At 37.3% G+C, this 19,404-nt stretch overlaps 2 protein-coding genes across 14 annotated transcripts in view; one reads left to right on the forward strand and one right to left on the reverse strand.

The window, feature by feature from the left end:
- Positions 1-631: 631 nt before the first annotated feature.
- uts2a (urotensin 2, alpha) lies at positions 632-6,644 on the forward strand. The gene is given in 6 exon segments (XM_061969556.1): positions 632-1,185; positions 1,188-1,245; positions 1,325-1,344; positions 3,507-3,626; positions 6,358-6,401; positions 6,485-6,644. Coding segments are annotated over 6 exon segments (411 nt in total). The 5' UTR covers positions 632-1,154; the 3' UTR covers positions 6,623-6,644.
- camta1a (calmodulin binding transcription activator 1a) overlaps positions 3,633-19,404 on the reverse strand; it is a 740,802-nt gene continuing 725,030 nt past the window's right edge. For 8 of the 13 annotated variants that reach the window (XM_061984658.1, XM_061984687.1, XM_061984664.1 and 5 more), the window contains 3 exons: positions 16,756-16,830; positions 16,360-16,390; positions 3,633-12,330 (listed from right to left, as the gene is read on the reverse strand). In XM_061984658.1, the coding sequence (XP_061840642.1) occupies positions 12,298-12,330; positions 16,360-16,390; positions 16,756-16,830 (139 nt within the window). In that variant the 3' untranslated portion in view covers positions 3,633-12,297. The remainder of the gene's footprint in view (positions 12,331-16,359; positions 16,391-16,755; positions 16,831-19,404) is intronic. The other 5 variants (XM_061984683.1, XM_061984685.1, XM_061984684.1 and 2 more) reach the window with 2 other exon arrangements.

The raw sequence follows: 19,404 nt of genomic DNA on the forward strand, positions 1-19,404 counted from the left end.
TAAAAATGAAACAGTTGCAAGTAGTGGGGCCCCTGATTCAAGATGCATCAATTATAGATGATCTATCATCCATGCAACACACGTAACAATGCAAATGACTATTGAATTATATTTGTCACAATAAACTTACAAATGTAATAAAAGGCTATGCACAAGTCAATATTGTGCCTTAAAAGACCAGACTCCTCATGTCATGACTTGTAAAGTGGACCATTATTGATGTCAAGTGCAGGCAGAAACATTTATTTTAGAAACTGGGATAAGCCTCTGAGCGCAGTCTTGTCTAATACAGAATATAAATCATAACAGCTTTTCACGATACATAGCAGCTCCTATTGGCCTGTCTGACTTTTCAACCATAAAATTAAATGTCACTGTATATAGCTCCCAAGTCCTCATTAAGCCATAAGAGACTGAACAATGGCCTTACTTTTATAATCAATATATACAGTATACAACTAACATACAGAGGTGCAGAATGACACTTTCTAAATAACCGCCCTGCAGGTTTCAAACAGAGAGGAAAAACTTTTGTGACGGTGCATCTACTAATAAAGCTATGTTTATTAACTAAGCATCTATCCAGAAGAGGGTCTCTCAGTAATACGTCTGCTGCAGTGGCCTTTGGAACTCTGTATATTATTTTCAATTGAGTGCAAATGTCAGATGACTCATAGGCGACGAGGTATTGCATATATTTGCATTTTCATCGAACATCCTCAGGAATTATGCGCAGTTTTATGATAAATCCTGCTCACTTTGCATACAGATCTGAGTGTTTGTAAACCTGCTCCTTCATGAAGTCATATCTCAAACAGCAGCTTCGGTGCCGTTTACAGAGTTAATAAAGACAGTCAATCAACCCGAAGAGCTGGTAAAACATGACTTTGACCTTGGCAAGTGGGCCACAACACTTGTCTTTTATTGGTCTGATAATTCAGTGACGGGCCAGGTGATTTTTTATAGGTAGAAGGAGCACGACTTAGAATATTGCTGATGGATTTTGTGGCCAGTAAGACACTCAATAGTTTATGGGCTGTGGGGCTGCATGGGTTACATCTGGATGTATATAACATAGATGGGATCAACAGAGCGTGCATCAGTCCTTTTTCCTGTTGAAGATATCAGGACCATCTCTAGAACATCCCATAGTAATGAGTCTCCTGGCCTGGGCCGTACTTCTCGCTCACTGCTGGCCCACCCCATTACAGAATCAGCTGAAATACCTTACCCAGAATTAGATAAGTCAAAAGTATTACCTAGATTCCTTTTGCACTCGTCTGATATTTTGGTCAATTTAATTTCAGTCTTGTGCACCCCTAAGGCCCAAAACGGGAATTACATGTATTCTTTAAGTTTAAAGGTTAAAAGTTTTACAAAATTGCATTGAGTTTTTAATTGCAACGTTGTTAGATTAGAAGAGGGGTGTCTTAACTTTTTCAACCAAGAGCCGCATACTAAAAAGTGAAATAATGCGGGGGCAATTTTTTTTATTTTGTCAAAAAGTTTATAAAAAAGGACATTTTGTATGAGCTTTGTGTTATAAGTGACAACGCATATGAGCTATTTCCAATATTTCCTCTTTTTCTCAATACACAGTAATTTTGCTGACATTTTACTATTTTGTATTTGTAAATTAAAACTTGAGGTGCGGGCCACAATTGACACCCCGGGCCACACTTTGGATACTGCTGGATTAGAATATAGACAGACAAAGTATACATACGTTCCCAAGAACTATTTCAGCCCCATTGACTCCCATTTTTCACTACAGTTCAGTTCAGTTCAGTTTCAGTTTCAGTTTATTTCGAACATGCATACAATGTAATGCATCACATATTTCCAGTTGTTTCATTACAGCACGTCCGAAAAGGAGTAGGAACAGTGGCCGTGCCAGCAATCTGAGGGTTCCTGGTTCAATCCCCACCTTCTACCAACCTCGTCACATCCGTTGTGTCCTTGAGCAAGACACTTCACCCTTGCTCCTGATGGGTCGTGGTTACGGCCTTGGATGGCAGCTCCCGCCATCAGTGTGTGAATGTGGAAATAGTGTCAAAGCGCTTTGAGTACCTTGAAGGTAGAAAAGCACTATATGAGTATAACCCATTTACCATTTGTAATTTTGTAGTCCAATGTCAATGTTTGTTTTCCGTCAGACTCCATTATCGTTGTTGTAGTTGCTGGGAGTTCTGATATTCGTCCAGATCCTTGATGTCATTGACAACTAGGACTCTTGCTTGTGGACCTCCATTCAGCTTTATGTAGATTTTGCAGTTGGCGCTCCAAGTTCCCTATAACTACTATTTTTTTAACAGACTGTAATCCTGATGAATTGCTATCCTATTTCCGAATAAATCTAATTATTGCCGATTGAAAAACAAGAAAATACTGTTTTGGTGTATTTTTGGTGCCAGAAAACCATGACCATGATTCTCAGAGCTTGGATAAGCGTAAATGAGTTAAACTGCCAATAAACAGCTAAAATGAAATAAAAAATATCTTGGGCAGTATATATAACAGGGCAAAAACAAAGTACCATGTGAAGTCAATAAACTCTACCAAATCCTGCCTGCTTTCTTGTACATTCTCACTCAGTTGGCACTGTAAAAATAATATTTTACCACTGTATCAAAATCAATGTTGTCATGAATTATTGACCTATTATAGGCTGTAATTACCCAACCTCAAATAGTCCATCCGCTCTATAATTTTTTTTCTCTCGAAATATTGCACATTTTGCATTTTACATTATATAAAAAACATTTTTTCTATTGCTGACTTATGACATTTGAGCGAGTCCCTTTTAGATCCTAAGAGTACGTGTGTACAGTCAATCCTAAGCTTGCACACCGGATATGGTCTTAAAGACGGTAACCATCTCAAGTTATCATTACGTATATGTATTGTTGCATTTAAACAACTGTATTGTTGATAATAAAGGTAAATTATTGGTATTGTTCATTATCAATAGCGCTATTTCTATTGGTATTTGTATTGATCCATTTGTAGTGTAATAATGCTCATTGTCATTTCTGTATTATTTTTTATTTTTCGCTAACTGCTTATTTGCTATTACTTTTACCATCATATTTGTACATGTCGTATTTGCTGATGTTGCTCTATTGTTGTTGTTGTTGTTGTTTGCTGTTGTTGTTTTTGTCTCTCTGTCTAATCCCCCTCTTGTCCCCACAATTTCCCCCTCTGTCTTCTTTTTTTTCTCTTTCTATCCCCTCCTGCTCCGGCCCGGCTGCACTAAATGATAATATAAATACATTTAATAAAGTCAAATACAAATAAGGCAACAAGAGAAGTATCCTACACTTCTCTTTTGTAAAGTAAATCTGAACAGCCGACATGGGCATCTACATCAACTATATGATTTGCCTGAGAAGCTGGACAGGACACACACACACAAAAAAAAAAAAGACGGTAACCATGTCATCACTCTTGCATGACGTCCTAATTCTGTCACTGGCTTCACTGAGTGACTGTTTGATGGTCTTCAGTATCAATGGAGAATAGAGGAGTTGGACCTGTGGATGAGTTCTCTCTTTTGGAGCAAACTTTTACTCTGCAGAGTGGTCTCCGATACTCTACTCTGGAATCTGGGGAGATCAACAGAAATAGTGAGTAGCATCTTGAACATTACTTTGTGCCCTACAGGACAAGGTCATGCTGGAACAAAAAAGGAATGTCATAAAAATGTTCTCACAATGTTAGAAGCACAGAGTTGTCCAAAATGTCTTGTCAGGATGATTCAATTGATGACAACTGAACTGCTCAGTTTGTCTTAAAAGATGTTTCTTCTCTCATCTGAGCAGGCTTCATCAGTTAATGCTTACAGACTTAGATCTAGATCTGACCAAAACAATGTGATACGATGACCTAGAATAGATCACATGTGTGAGACTCAAGGCTCGGGGGCTAGATTTTGCCCAACATATGATGTAAAGTGGCTAGGGGTGTGGGAAAAAATCAATTCGAATTCGAATCGCGATTCTCACGTTGTGCGATTCAGAATCGATTCTCATTTTGAAAAAAAATCGATTTTTTTATTTTTATTTATTTATCTAAAAAAAAAATATATTATTATTTTTTTTTAAATTAATCAATCCAACAAAACAATACACAGCAATACCATAACAATGCAATCCAATTCCAAAACCAAACCCGACCCAGCAACACTCAGAACAGCAATAAACAGAGCAATTGAGAGGAGACACAAACACGACACAGAACAAACCAAAAGTAGTGAAACAAAAATTAATATTATCAATAACAGTATCAATATTAGTTACAATTTCAACATAGCAGTGATTAAAAATCCCTCATTGACATTATCATTAGACATTTATAAAAGAAAGAAAAAAGAACAATCGTGTCACAGTGGCTTACACTTGCATCGCATCTCATAAGCTTGACAACACACTGTGTCCAATATTTTCACAAAGATAAAAAAAGTCATATTTTTGGTTCATTTAATAGTTAAAACAAATTTACATTATTGCAATCAGTTGATAAAACATTGTCCTTTACAATTATAAAAGCTTTTTACAAAAATCTACTACTCTGCTTGCATGTCAGCAGACTGGGGTAGATCCTGCTGAAATCCTATGTATTGAATGAATAGAGAATCATTTTGAATCGGGAACAAATCGTTTTTGAATCGAGAATCGTGTTGAATTGAAAAAAAAAATCGATTTTAGAATCAAATCGTGACCCCAAGAATCGATATTGAATCAAATCGTGGGACACCCAAAGATTCACAGCCCTAAAAGTGGCCCACAACCTCATTTTAATTGGCCTGACACCCCTGACCTACATGATTGAAAACATCCATAAGCATGTTAAAATGATCAATTAGGGGAATCAATAAGGGGGATTACATCATGCAGTCCAAACCCTGGTTGATTACCCCTTTTTTGACATTGTAACAAGAATCCATTTTCAACCAGAAAAATGTTGGGAAATAGCGTGTGGTTTTATAATCAGGGTAGAGACGCAGAGCAGAGAGACATATACAGTACACTCAAAGTTTGATATACCTCAGTCGTTGGTGTCCAAAAAATACCGATCCCATTATTCCCGAGATCACATTGTATAGAAATGTTTATTTTTTACCCTTTCTTTTTCGAAAAAGTTATGCACATAGCTCATCTGCCTAAACCTGCTTGGTGGGTAGTGATGGTGGATTGTGCTCCCACGTCACAGACTGGGGCTGGCACTATCCACTAGGGCTGTGAATATTTGGACACCACACGATTCGATACTTGGGGGTAACGTTTCAATTGAGAATCGAATTACGACTCAAAACGATCCTCGATGTAAAATCAATACTTCTTAATAACATTGGGTACCAGATCATTGATTAACTACATTCCTCCATAAAATAGATAAACAGCTGTCATGCATTTTTTTTTAATCCATTAAAAATAGTTCCAACTAAAAATTGCGTTTAATTTGCAAATCTTTTTTTTTTTTTACATCTTTACTATCCACCATTAGGTTTGGACATCACAAGGTCGATATTTTATATATAAGGCTTGCAATATTTCAGTTGATGTGTAATGAATCCAGAATGTATGACATTTTTGTTTTTTTAATTGCATTACAGAAAATAAAGAACTTTATCACAATATTGTAATTTTCTGAGACAGTCCTGTATCTATACATTAGGTCAGGAAAAAACACAGAGGCTATATCATCCCTACAAGCCTGTTTCACAGGTTTCTCTGCTCAAAACAGGCTTGTAGGGATGATATAGCCTCTTGTGTTTTTTCCTGACCTAACATATATTCCGCTCTACCCTGGTATTGAGCACTGTATAATGGATAAACCACAGACGCCTCGACTATATATATATATATATATATATAATGTAATATATTCAACCCAGCAGATGGTGTCTTTTTCAGAATATTTGAAATAGATGAAGCTGTCCAAATAAGTCCTACATTTATGCACCGTTTTTTTTTTTACTTTTTACTGCGCAGCCTTTTAAATATTTGACTGAGTACCAAACCATAAGTGTGAAAGAAGCCTTAGCAAACACAATATAGAAGCTGCAAATTTGAACATAGTGGCGATCATGAAGAAAAGTCATCAAACTTTAGAGCCGCTAAGAAATACGATTAACAAAATATGCTGGATAATATACTGGTATTAAAAACATGGTTAAGTATATTATTTTTGTCTTAAAAAATACTTTTCCGACAACCGGTCTTGAAAAAGAGGGGTCATTGTATGTCAATTGCATATGTAAATACTAATTATAGTCATTGTTTTTTGTGGCTTGACTGGTGCTGACATGTGACCTACCTCACACACCACCACACTCTTTGTTTTATTCTAACGTAGGTGTCAGAACTACAGGCAAACTTCTGAAAGGGCTGAAAAGAGAGGTTGGGATTTGTACAAAAATGACAGCACAGTAAATTTGTTCTATTTGTACAACTGACCAATTAACAGATTTCCTCTCTTCCAGGTCTTACTGGAGAAACAGTGTCTGCAAAACCCTTTTAGTCAGCTACTGGGCATTCACAAGCAGTTTAGAAAAAGAGGAGGGTATGCAGAATGTTTCTGGAAGTACTGTGTAAAACTGTCATGTCATGCATGTGCTTAATGTACACACATACACACACAAACACACGTACACCCACACACATAACAGTACAGTTGTCCCTCACCACATCACAGATTTTTAAAACATACTTTTTATGTTTTTTTAAGAATATTCTGCTATTTTTTGGGTCCTAAATTAAGCTGTTTTAAGCATAAATTGGCGAAATAAACAAACAAATCAATACTCCAGGAGTATTACACTAGAGGAGATCAATCCAATCAGCGCATGCTGTTCAGTATCGTGGCCACTGATTGGCTCAGCCTCAGATAGCATTACTATATTGGATTATGAGAGTGACTAAACTGAGTTATTTACGACTCTCATAATGCTGAAAACGTATTCACGTAAACTGTGTTTATGCTCTAGCTTTGGAAATATTTGATCTATAATTATGATGCCTTTTTAGCGGGAATTCCTTAGTTGTGCTCATGTCGGGAACCAATTAAATAGCGATAAACAAAGAACGACTGTAATTGAGATTTGTCACAACATTGTAAACATAACTTTATGTGCATGAACCGATATTTTATATTTATAATTTTGATAAAGGCCATTGAGTTTCTAATGCAAGACAAATGTCGATACACGCATGTTTAAAATGATTGTGGAAATCTTTGTCGAAATGTGCCAACTAAAGCCAGTCTCACAGGGGGAAACAGAAAGACTAGTGACCTGTTAACTTTTCAACATTTTTTCATGTTTTTATTATTTTACAGCAGAAAGAATATAAAGCATTCAGAAAACATCTTCCATATTGTAAGGGCAATTCAAAATGTTTTGCATGGCTTGAGCAGCTGAAATCACTTTTTTTTCTCTTTTTTTTTTTTTTTTTTTTAAACATATCCATCGAGTCAGTGACGCTTGTACATGCACAATTACAAAAAATAAAACCTACAAACAAGAGAAGGTAAGGAGGGTGCGGGAGGGAAGGAGAAAGGAAAACACATCAGGAAAAAACCAAGGGGAGCTGGAACTTTTGAGGGCAGCAGCGGACAAAAGTCACATAACAGAGAAGAGTCAGAAGGAGCGCTATAGAGGAGAGGAAAGTAGATCTAACACTAGTTCACATGCAACGTGTTGAGGACCCATAGCTTTCTATCAAAGTTGGGTCTTTTTTTCTCTTCGTGTTTGGAATTGATGAAAACGTGCATTTCGGTATAAGGGTGCTCTCCATTAACTACTGAATGCTTGTCTTGCAATACTGGCATTTGCATAAGAGTCAGTCCACTAGGTATGTCTGATCATTTTGAACATAGGTCTCCACAAAATAACTTTATTGCTCTGCATTGATGAGTGGAAGATGAAGGGGGGTGGGGGGAGGTTTGGGGTGAAGCCAGATTCTTTGGTCAATTTACAGACTCGTTAAATCAAAATTCACAGAAAGACTCAATTCAATTTCACATTAATCTGTTGGGCACATCTAATGCAAAATGTAAAATCATCTTCAATAAATCCACTGATCTGCTGGTGCCTGCAACTTTTGTTCAGGTTTTCATTCAAACTCAGCCTCTTTTGCTTTGCTCTATTTACTCCAGGGATGTCCAAAGTGCGGCCCCGGGGGCTATTTGCGGCCTGCAGCTAATTGTTTAGCGGCTCGCCACACATTCTGGAAATGCTATTGTTATTATTGAATGAGGTAAAATCTAACGAGAAAAAGTTGCAATGTTGACACAAAGCTGCCATGCAGGCTGTTTTTTTCTTTTCTTTTGTCTTTCTTTATTTTTTTTTGCCATTGCTCAAACAAACAAAAAATAATGACAAAAAAATCCATGTTTTAATGAATTATTTTCAAGGCTCCAGTTACTTCAAATATTTCACTAAACATTTTTTTATGTGGTAAATATTGCATATATTGTGTAGTTGCCATATAAAAACATCAAAGTTTTCTTTGACAAAAGAGCATAAAACAAACAAAATAATAGTTCAAACGTATAAGATATATCTGAAGTTCATCTCGTAACTTAAGTGTTGAAAGTAAAAGAAAAACCTATTAAAAATAGATAGAGAGATAGTACTTTATTGATTCCTTCAGGAGAGTTCCCTCAGGAAAATTAAAATCCCAGCAGCAGTGTACAGAATTGAGATATAATTTAAAAAGTAAAAAGTAAATAATAAATAATGGGGGTCTATGTATCACTTTATGAGTGGGGCACTTTTTGGATCCCAAATATATTTAGTGGTATTTTATTTATCTTTTCACTGTGATTACTCAAAAATATTAAAGGATTATAATCAATGGTGTCCTGCATTATTGATCTTTTAGGGCTCTAATTACTAAATACTGTATATTTTAGTTTTACTATAAAAAAAACAAAGTTGTTTTTGACAGAAAAGCCATTAAACCTTTTTTTGTTTATTACTTTATATCAACTTGAAGTTGATATAGAGATTTACTGTAAGCGTTACATAATAATAATAAAAAAATGTTATGACTTATTATTAAAATTTTAATGACTGAGACCCTTTATGGTCCCCGGGACCCCTAAAGGTAAAATAAATAAAATAAATCCATATATTTTGTTATGGTTTGAAAATGAAAAATATCAAAATGTCCCCCACATGCTTTAATTTTTGCAGCCCTCAGTGGAAAAAGTTTGGACACCCCTGATTTACTCCATTGTTTAAGTTTACTACTCGCTATTACTTATTTACCCTATCTTGGCACCTGAGTAAAACACAGAAGGGAGACAACACAGCCCCTGCAGGCTACAGCAGGGAAATGCCCACCTTTGACATATCGACGCATCTGTTTGTGTTCGCTAATCTAATCTGAAAAGCTTATCGTTTATTGTTGAAATTTGGGGAACACACGCTAAATTTAAAGGAATGAAACACATAGTGTAAATGAACAGGAAAACAATGCTCATTGAATCCATTGCTGTGAAAACATTAGTAGCTACTTTTTATCGAACTGGTGCCCTCTCCTCTTTGTGTGGCACGTCATCGCATTGCAGAACCTGTATGTCATATAACAAGTTCATCCGACTACCGATTCTAGGAAAGTAAGCATGCTTCAGGTGCACGTCTATCACCCAGTTGACTATTTTACCCATGCAAGCATAATAAATCCCCCTCCCTTTAGCAAGTTGCATTGGCTATGCGTTCGACCCGCAGGATAGAGGGCGAATGTGTCGCAACAAACCCCAGTAGTGGCATTTATAGGTGTGATTTGAACATTCCGTGCCAGCAGAGAACAATTAAAAAAAAGACAGAAAGCAAGACAAGCAGTTGACATCGCTGAGAAGAGGAAATATCGTACGATAGCTTTGATCATTGGCAGGTAATTGTGTTGCTCTGTGGGTGACTCCAATGGAGAAAAGCAGGAGTTTTTAGGTTTAGCGAATAGGCACTTTCTACATAAACACTGTCCAAATAAAGTGCACGAATCAGACTTAAAAATGACAACATTCAATTAAGCCAAATTATGGTTGAACAAATATGACTGTTTGTGTAATTTCAATATGAAAAATACACTTATTGACTACAGTTTTTAGTGACCATTTTTTAATGTTCAATTTTGGATCAAATAAATTTAGCACCTTTGGATGTTGCTGCTTGACAAAGAGATCCAGCCATGCACAATATATGCTACATGTTTGTCAGCGTAAAATATTGAACTTTTTTCTTCTTTTTTTTTTTTTTTTTTGTTACAAACAATGTACAACATAAGGTTGGTTCAGAACTGGCAGCCTTGATCAAGAATACTGAAATACTGAATTAGGAAAGTTGTGTGATTTTAGTGAGATAATACTACAACAGTGTACGGCACATTTTAAAAGATGCAAAGTCATTCACGTCTTCTCGAAAAAAGACCCTGGTCAAGGCTGCCATTTACAATCTTTAAAATCATCACTCGTCACATTCCTTTTGCAAAAAGAACATAAATAAAAACTCTGCTATAAGCTAAAAGTGATGGGAGGGACTTAAAAAGCCTTCTACTTGGATATAACTCCCCTTTAAAATGTTATTATTGTTCTCGGTCAGTTATGGTCTTTATGATTATCAGCTTTGCAAAATATGTTTTAAGCTATGATGTAGCGTTCGCATTCCTTGGCACCATTGGCAAAGGATTATGGGTAGCTAAGAAACAAAAACAAGGTTTTTGCTTTAGAGTAAATTTTACAGACATTTCCTAACTCTACATAAAGTCTGTTTTCATATGGCAATAATAACATGCTTCAGCAAAAATGTTCTTTTTAGGAACAATCAAAATAAGACTAAAATAGTGAAATTGTTTTCTTTTTACAGCGCATAGCCACTACTGCTTTGTTGTTTTTTCCCCCCCTTTGACTCTTCATACTTTTCATGCACATAACTCATTTTTATCCCAGTTATTTACACTATTTACAAACAATACAACTGTACTTCGTAGGCATTCAAAGAAAACTATACAAATATTTGTGTTTGTCTTGTACCTCTTGTTAACCCATTTTTTTTAATGAATAAAATAATATATTTCTAAAATACAATCCCCATCGGGTAAATGTGTTTTTTTCCCCCCCTACATACGTTCAGCCTTCGTTATATACAGAAACGTTCGCTTAATTGTCAAAAATATGGATTTGTCAAACCCCTATTTTGGGACAAGCTTAGGGACCCCTCAAAGAATCTCTAAGACGTCAAGGCAATGTATGTGATCTTCCCCTCAAAAGCCCTTGCAGGCTCTGAAGTTCACTGAAAAAACAACCGTAAGAACCTGCATGACCCGAACTTTAACAACGCAAAATAGGCAAAAGTGAGAAACAAATACAATGATGATGGACATGTGCCGAGAGAACCCGAGGATCGGCTGAAAGACTAAGACCATAAACATACAAGCAAAGACTTTTCTTTTACGCAGAAGTCATGCATTTTTCTTTTGGGATAAGATTCTACAACATAGAACCTGAAGATACAGATCACCAACACATTAGACATTAGGGGACAAACACTTTTTGACAGTATGGAACAAATTCAAGTAATAAAGTGACAACAGGCAACAGAAAAAAAGAGCAATTACTGTAAATCCCTCATTTGCTTCTGCGCAGTTCACCCCTGACTACATTCAGTTGTAGCTTCCACCTTGTGGGCGGAGAGACGGGGCAGAGCACAGTGGGAGACGATTATAACGTATCACTGATGTGGCGATGTGGGTTTACTCATTTATTCGGATAAAAAAACAAAAAAATCCATCCCCTTTAAAAAAAAAAAATTAAAATCTGAAATACAATTAGAGTCATCCAGTAAGGTCTCCCTATGATCTGAGATATTCAGCAGCAGCCTTTATACACGTTTATTCACAAGCCTCAGACCTCCTGTGGTTTGTCCTGCGTTTTCTTCCTTCACAGTCTGAAATCATGTCCAGAAAAAAGTGCAAAAAAATGCCATAAAGCAAAACGTTCTGCACCCCTCTTGCCCCACTGAAGTTTATGATTCCGGAGTAGAAGTTGCCACTCTCCAATGAAATCCAGTAGAAAGAATAATATATATATATATGTATATATATGTGTATATATATCTATATATATACATATATATGTGTGTGGAAAAAAATGTGTTAGAGTGACACTGCACTGATGCTATTTTTCATCCATTTTTGTTGTATAATGTCTTGTTTCCGAAAAAATATAATACAAATAAAAAAGGAGGTGTTAGAGGAGTGATGTCACATTGCAAGGGGGCTCTTCTGAGTGGTCTCATGTTCCCTGGCCCTTTTCAATTCTCTCACCCTGCATATTAGAAAGACACAGAGGGATAGAGACATGTTAATATAGCTTTCATTTGAACCTTTGATATCACAATGTTAACGCTGTTGTCGCCAGGATCTAGAGCTGTTCTGTGAAAGGAAACACTGGTCATTACATATGTTTTTTTTTTAGGATGAAATGCAATACGTCATTCGTGTCAAATGCTTTCAATTCCAAATGCATATGTGGTAATGAAAAATAATTACATTATATTCCCTTTTCCGAAATATTTTAATTTCTTAACTTCCCGCTACAAAAACACACAACATCTACAGCTGGGTTGTTCAACTACACAATGAAACTACAGTTTCAAGAGCCCAAGGGCTCAGGGGCCAGACATGGAAATGTGGATGTTTTGTCGGAAAGTTCCTCCGCAGGTTGTATTCCTTTGAGATTGCGTTTACTTAATTACAAAGTAAACACATCAGCGTTCACACTGCACTGTCAATAAATTCATTATTCTGCCCTCCCTACTTGATTCCATTTTATGCTACTAGCTAGCAGCATGAATAAATAGAGGCTTGTTGAGGGGTGATGTTCCTTCGTTTGTAGTCTTTTCCTTCCTCAGTTTTATTTCTTTACACTTCTTCCTTCATTTAGGTAAGTATAAACATAAATAAACATTACAAAAATATAATGTTCATTGTGTATTTTACATAAATAAGATTTAGTGTTAATATATTCACACAACATACGACAAATATTTACACATATAGAAATTATATAAATGGTAAATGGTAAATGGGTTGTACTTGTATAGCGCTTTTCTACCTTTTTAAGGAACTCGTAGCTCTTTGACATTATTTCCACATTCACCCATTCACACACTGATGGTGGGAGCTGCCGTGCACGGCGCTAACCAGGCCCATCAGAAGCAAGGGTGAAGTGTCTTGCTCAAGGACAAAACGGACGTGATTAGGATGGTAGATTGAACCAGTAACCCTCAGATTGCCACTCTCCCAACTTTGCCACGCCGTCCCCGTAAACAACATTTACACATCAGACATTGCACACAATGAACGTGACTCATCACAATTAAACCTAAGGTGTAGCGTTATTGCCTCTACTGGTCAAATGTAGCTCTACATGTATTAAACAAGCTTTGCTTGCCAGAGTTACTAAGACAACATGACCATGAATACAGAAGTCATCAAAAAGTCAGAAAATTCAATACAAAACCAACTAAATATCTTTATGCACAATACCTACTTACAAATGTTTGTTTGACCAAGTTTCGTGATGAAGCTTACACGCTGAGAATTCTACAGTTGCTGCTTGTCTGGCACAATGTGTCCGTCGCTTAAAAGGTTCGACAGGAAACAATGACTCGAACACTTGCCCGGGGGTAGAACATTCATACTATGTTGTTCAATCCTTGTTAAATTCGTTATTTAAATTATTTGGGGGGTTGAATGACTAGTCTTCCTTTACCCACTGCTGCTTCATTTTGACACATATGCCTCACCGTTGCCCCCTGTGGGGTGGTGGGAGTACTGCATACATGGGCATAGTTTTAATGGTTTTATCAAGTCTATTTGGGTGATGTTCGGCTGGCCAAATTAAAAGCTTTGGCGGGCCGCCAGTTGAATAGGCCTGATCTACAGTATTTAGACACAATGCAGGAATAAACAAATACTGAAGGTCAATAACGGGGGAACCAGTGTGGGGCCACAGAAGATACGAGCACCATGAGCAACATGCAGTGAGCCTGATAAATGCTACTAGCTCTTCAGTACCACCCGACACGATCTTAGCTGACTAAAATTTGCTCAGGTTCTTCTTCTATTGTGACATTAATGTGTATGTAGCGGATACATGTGTGCTGCATCCTCTCACGATGTGTACTCCAAAGAGCAGAGATATTCAACTAAATTGTTTTAGGGTCCACTTGTCCAGAAAACTAAGGACAGGGGGGCCAGACTTCTCCTTTCATATTAGTCCTATTTTGTTTGTTCCAGGGAACCAGCGTCCATGTGATTCTCTTACAATTTTTTTTTTTTAACTTAACTCGAGAGGAACGCCACTAGTATAACTAAAAAAGTTGAACAAATGACTACCGACTGCATCAGAAGTTAACAAGCCACAGCAACACCTTAGTTACCTAAATCACACTACGATAAAACACATGTAACTGCTAAAAAGAAGAGGACTTAAAGGGGTGCCTTGAGGAACGCCTCAGTTATGTAATTCCCAAATGGTGGAATTTTATTGATTTTTTTCCCCTTGTGACCTATATGCTTTCATTACCATCTGATCTATTATATAACAAACTCCAGACAATCTTCTATCGCAAGTCGCTGCACAAATGCTGCCTGCTTAATTTTTGCAGATATGATTAACAGACGGCTGACGAGTTAAAGGAACATGAGGAAACATGTAACGTGGCCACATAAACAAATGCAGAAGATGCCCCTAAGTATGTTTAGAAGCTTCAGCTATTGATCAGTATTGACATTGTTGCAATACACAATGGGGAAAATATGTTTGAATTCACCCCGTAGAGCAAAGGCATCAAACTAATTTCCATTGTGGGCCACATCACATCGCCTTTTCGGAAGCCTTCAGAGGGCCGCTTTATGAAATCATTACACAATTGTCCCTTCATTTGATTACTATCATTGTTTATTAGAAGTCAAAGTGACACGCAGATATTTTGGTTCAGCTAGTGTACAATTTTAATTTAAAGGGTCTCAATGACAAAAAATACAGCTTGGAATAACATGTTGCATCAAAAAATAATGAGTTAAGAACTGCATTTGCATGTATTACATGACATTCTGCTTTTTCAATAACTTATTCAGCTTTAAGCAAGGAATACACCAGTTAAGATTTAAAGAGTACAGTCATTTAATGGCCACAGTTCCTTTTCATCTGTAATTTATATGAACACTTTTTTTCCCCCAAATGCATACATATTTTCCCCAATTTTATAAGTATAATGACCATTCAGCTGGATTATATTAACCAGGGCTGTCAAAAACAAGTTAACTTGTGATTAATTGAGGGAAAAAAATCTGCATAATGTATATAGTGTAGACAGATTAATCACACAATTTATTTTGACAGTACAAGTTCATTTTCCTTAAGTATGGATTGTTACCTGAAAAGTTTTTGAATGGTCAATTACTCTCTAATAAATAAGACCTTGAAACATTGGCTGCTTATAAGCCAAAATTGAAATTATAGTCGATAGGCTACTGGTATAAAATGGAAGTGTATATAATAAAATGGATTATGGACTTATCAAGAAATATACATTGCCAGACTTTTGCCGGCCACCTTAAATGATGTGGCCCTTGGATCTTGAGTTTGACACCTGTGCAGTCGAGAGAAAAGTTGATGCCAATTTTGGTCAGTTTGTCCTTCAATTCGTCACCCTCCAGTATACATGCATGTAGTCCTTATCTTTTTTTTGAACATTAAACAGTTCTTTTGAGTTTGGTCCCTGGCAGTATGTCAAAAAACAGTACAAGCAGCCAATCAATAAAACAGAGAGACAACTTGAGAAAACAGCAGGCCCATAGCATGCCTTTGTGTCCAAAGTTGTCACCAGTGGACATGCAGCATGAGTAATACACAATCAAAACAAGAACCCTGCACGTTCCCTCAAATGGTCTTTCTGTATAAAGGAAACAAACTGAAATAAAAGTCCCAAAGAGAGAAAAACAGATAAAGAGCAACATGCCCGTTGCACCCTTTCACCCCTTTTTTCATTCTTAAGCATTTTGGTTACTTTGACAAAGGTCTGGCTGAATCTGAGCATGTCGTACACCTGTGGCTCCAGCTGGCAGCCCTCATGCAAGCAGGCATCAAGCAAAAGTGATGGAGGAGGAAGTTGGGTCGGTGGAGAGCCAGGAGAGAGAGACAGGAAGAGAAAAGAAGAAAATGAGCGTGAGGGAGCAAGAGAATGCAAAGGCTGAGAGCTCAGGTGGAGACAATTATTATTTAGGAGCAAGAGACGGAGAGGAATAGAGAGTGAGGCACGAACTGAGTTGCTGAGGCAGCACTCACCCGCTTGAACAGTCTATGGTCCATCAAGGGGCTTGGCATAAACAGCAAAACAATACCAGACAGCTATTAGCACACAGTAGGCACTCTGCAGGAGGGTGCGAGGAATGGTGGGGGGGCCAATTACAGTGAGGGAGGAGGGGGTGCTGGAGCTTAGGAACATGAATATTTCTTTTTTAACCACCTAATACGCCCAATGAAAATACCACATAACAGCAGGGTTAAAAAAAATAATTCATAGATGGGCGAGGTAATGAAACTTGAGTCTTTCAAAATGCACTTTACTGATTAGCCATGAAAGGATTGTGCAATCAACGTGAGACTTTGCATAACGTGTTATGCATGTGCATGCATGTGCGTGCGTGTGTGTGTGTGTGTGTGTGTGTGTTTGGGGGTTACCTGTGGCGGCAACGACGCAAGAACCTCATGATCTTCCTGGCAGCTTGATCCTGCTTCTTGGTGAGCAGACAACCTCTGGAAGAAAACAAATAGTGTGGGGAAAGTTGACATTATTTTAAGGGCTATGTTCGAACTCAAAATTGTACAGTTTTAAAACTAATTATGATTATTAACCATTTGCAACTCCCTTTGAAATATGCTAAATTTTTCTGTATTGTACAGTCATCCCTCACCACATCGCGCTTAGAAGTTTGTGGCTTTGCTCTACCGCAGATTTTCTTTCTTTTAAGCATGCTTTGTGTATTGTTGGCCTAAAATAAGCATTTTCAAGCATAAAAATGGCTAAATACGTAAAAATATCAATATTACATCTGATCAATTCTACATCAGTAATGTGCAGCACCTGTTTACATCGTATAATACATTAATCGAGTGTAAAGGCGATGTGGGTGTTATTTCGCGGCTCTCATATTGTTAAAATCGGTACTTAGAAGGTTGTAAACAGCTTTTTTTATGCTCTACCTATGGAAATGTTCATTTCCAATCAGACACTTTTTTTCCCCAGTATTTTTCCATGTTCTGCTTTCGCAGCAGCTTCGCTTTGCACTCGTGGTGCAGATGTGTGTTGTTAGTAATCAGCACTACTTAAGTTGAGCTGCAGCGTTTGCTAATTTCTGGATCACTGCATGTCTTTCCATGTAGTCAGTACTATTCTCTATTGGTTGTTTATCTTGATGCTTCCTGTTGTATCTTTATATATTTTTTCAGGTGGGTGTGGAAAGTGGTTCATTCGAATACTCCAAGAAGGACTGCCGAGTTCTGTCAAAAGTAAAACTTTTTTTTCCCCCAGTTTGATATGAGTTAAGATGTCCCTAGGACAGCTATTAGTTGGCAGTAAAGAGGGATTGTAGAGAAAGCCCTGAGGACTGTAGTTCAATTTGGGCCCAAGACTGGCGTGTGTCAGTTCCTCTGTCGAGCTAATGAATAAGCTTGTTAATGTTGAATGCCCAGTAGCATTGGAAAACATTTGGCAATGCAAGTTGTAAAACAGCTCCTCCAACTCGGGGAACCACAAGAACGAATATATTGTATTGTCTCGCCCATGAAAAAGGATCTCCCCATTAATAGTTGGACATGTTTAAAACAAATAGAGGAATTTAGGGAGAATCAGCATTTTTACCAAATTACCTGTCAGTCAGAAAGAAAGGAATCGAGGACCAGCAGCTCATACCAAAAGGTAAATTTATCGACGGGCTGGTGAAAGTTCCAGTTGAAAAGGACCTCTGCAGAAGCAGTGATAAATACACCCAAATATCAAAACCCCTTGAGAGAAAGTCTAAATGGAAAGGAGGACAACGACATCCTTTGAGACAGGTGGTTGTTAGGGAGAAGCTCGCCTATCTTGAAATTGAATGTATAGTCAGAATACATGCCAAATTGAATTAGAATATCCTAATAACTGGGATGGACAAGGATGGATTTGACACATGAAGTAGAAACAGACAACTTGTGATGTCAAACTCTCCCCTCCTCCCAAAGTCAAATAGCCAATGGTTTGATAGCCAAAGCAAATAGGAGGGGAGAAAGGCAAAAGGGGCATCTTTGTGGAGGGTGGCTATAAAAAGTTGCATTTTGTCAGGTTGGTGCGGACGAGTGGGATGCGTGCGTATGTCTTCTCCATTTTTCTCCCCAAAGGAATACCTAGTTACAACAACTAAAATATGATGATATACATTTTGGCACCCAGCTACCTTAGCAACTTTAAACAGATGTCAAAATCAGTAGGAGAGTATACTATTTAAAGTACATAATATAGTAAATATATTGTAGTTCAATGCTGTACATTGTCAAAAGTTGGGAAAAGTTGCAGACTGTGTTTAAAGTCTTTGTTGCCAACTTGTAGGGAATACACATTTTGCAAACATTACGGGTATGACGAGATGTCACACGATCTTGCAAGATTTAAAGGGGAACTGCACTTTTTTTTGGAATTTTGCCTATCATTCACAATCCTTATAAGAGACAAGACTATTTTTTTAAATGTTTTCGCTTTTTAACATTAAAAATTGTCTCATTCTTGGTGGCTAGCAATAAAGCTAATGGGAGCAATCAATTCTACTTTAAAAATGCATTCAAAAACTGCCAACAATACTTCATTTACGTTCCGTAACTTGTATAATAACCAAAACTGTAGCAACGTTGTTATTGTAAGAGCGAACACTGAGGAACTATTTTTCTACCGCACTAACACATCGGCGTGCTAAGGTATTAGCCGTAGAAGCTAACTACGGCAAGAGATAAGCTAGCCTCTACGACAGCACAAAACGTGTTAATGTACAACACAATGCGATAAGACACCAATCTGTACTGACTAAAAAACATGAACAATATCTGTAAATTTTCATGTTTTGTTTGAACACAGCTAGCCAGACAGCGCATGCTGTCTGTCTTGATACACACATGACATGTTGCATGTATCATGATCAATATAAAGTGTGACTCACTCGATGGACAGTTGTCTGTTTGTTCCAGCTGGCTTGGGACAGTTATTTCAGTTAATTATGGGTAAGCACTCCATTTATGTCGAAATAGCTTGGCTTCAAGTTCCACATTTTGCAGCTCCAATTCACTTTCACCTCACTCTCTCGG

The sequence above is a fragment of the Nerophis lumbriciformis genome, linkage group LG01 (genome assembly GCF_033978685.3).
Source record: "Nerophis lumbriciformis linkage group LG01, RoL_Nlum_v2.1, whole genome shotgun sequence".
Lineage (NCBI taxonomy): Eukaryota > Metazoa > Chordata > Actinopteri > Syngnathiformes > Syngnathidae > Nerophis > Nerophis lumbriciformis.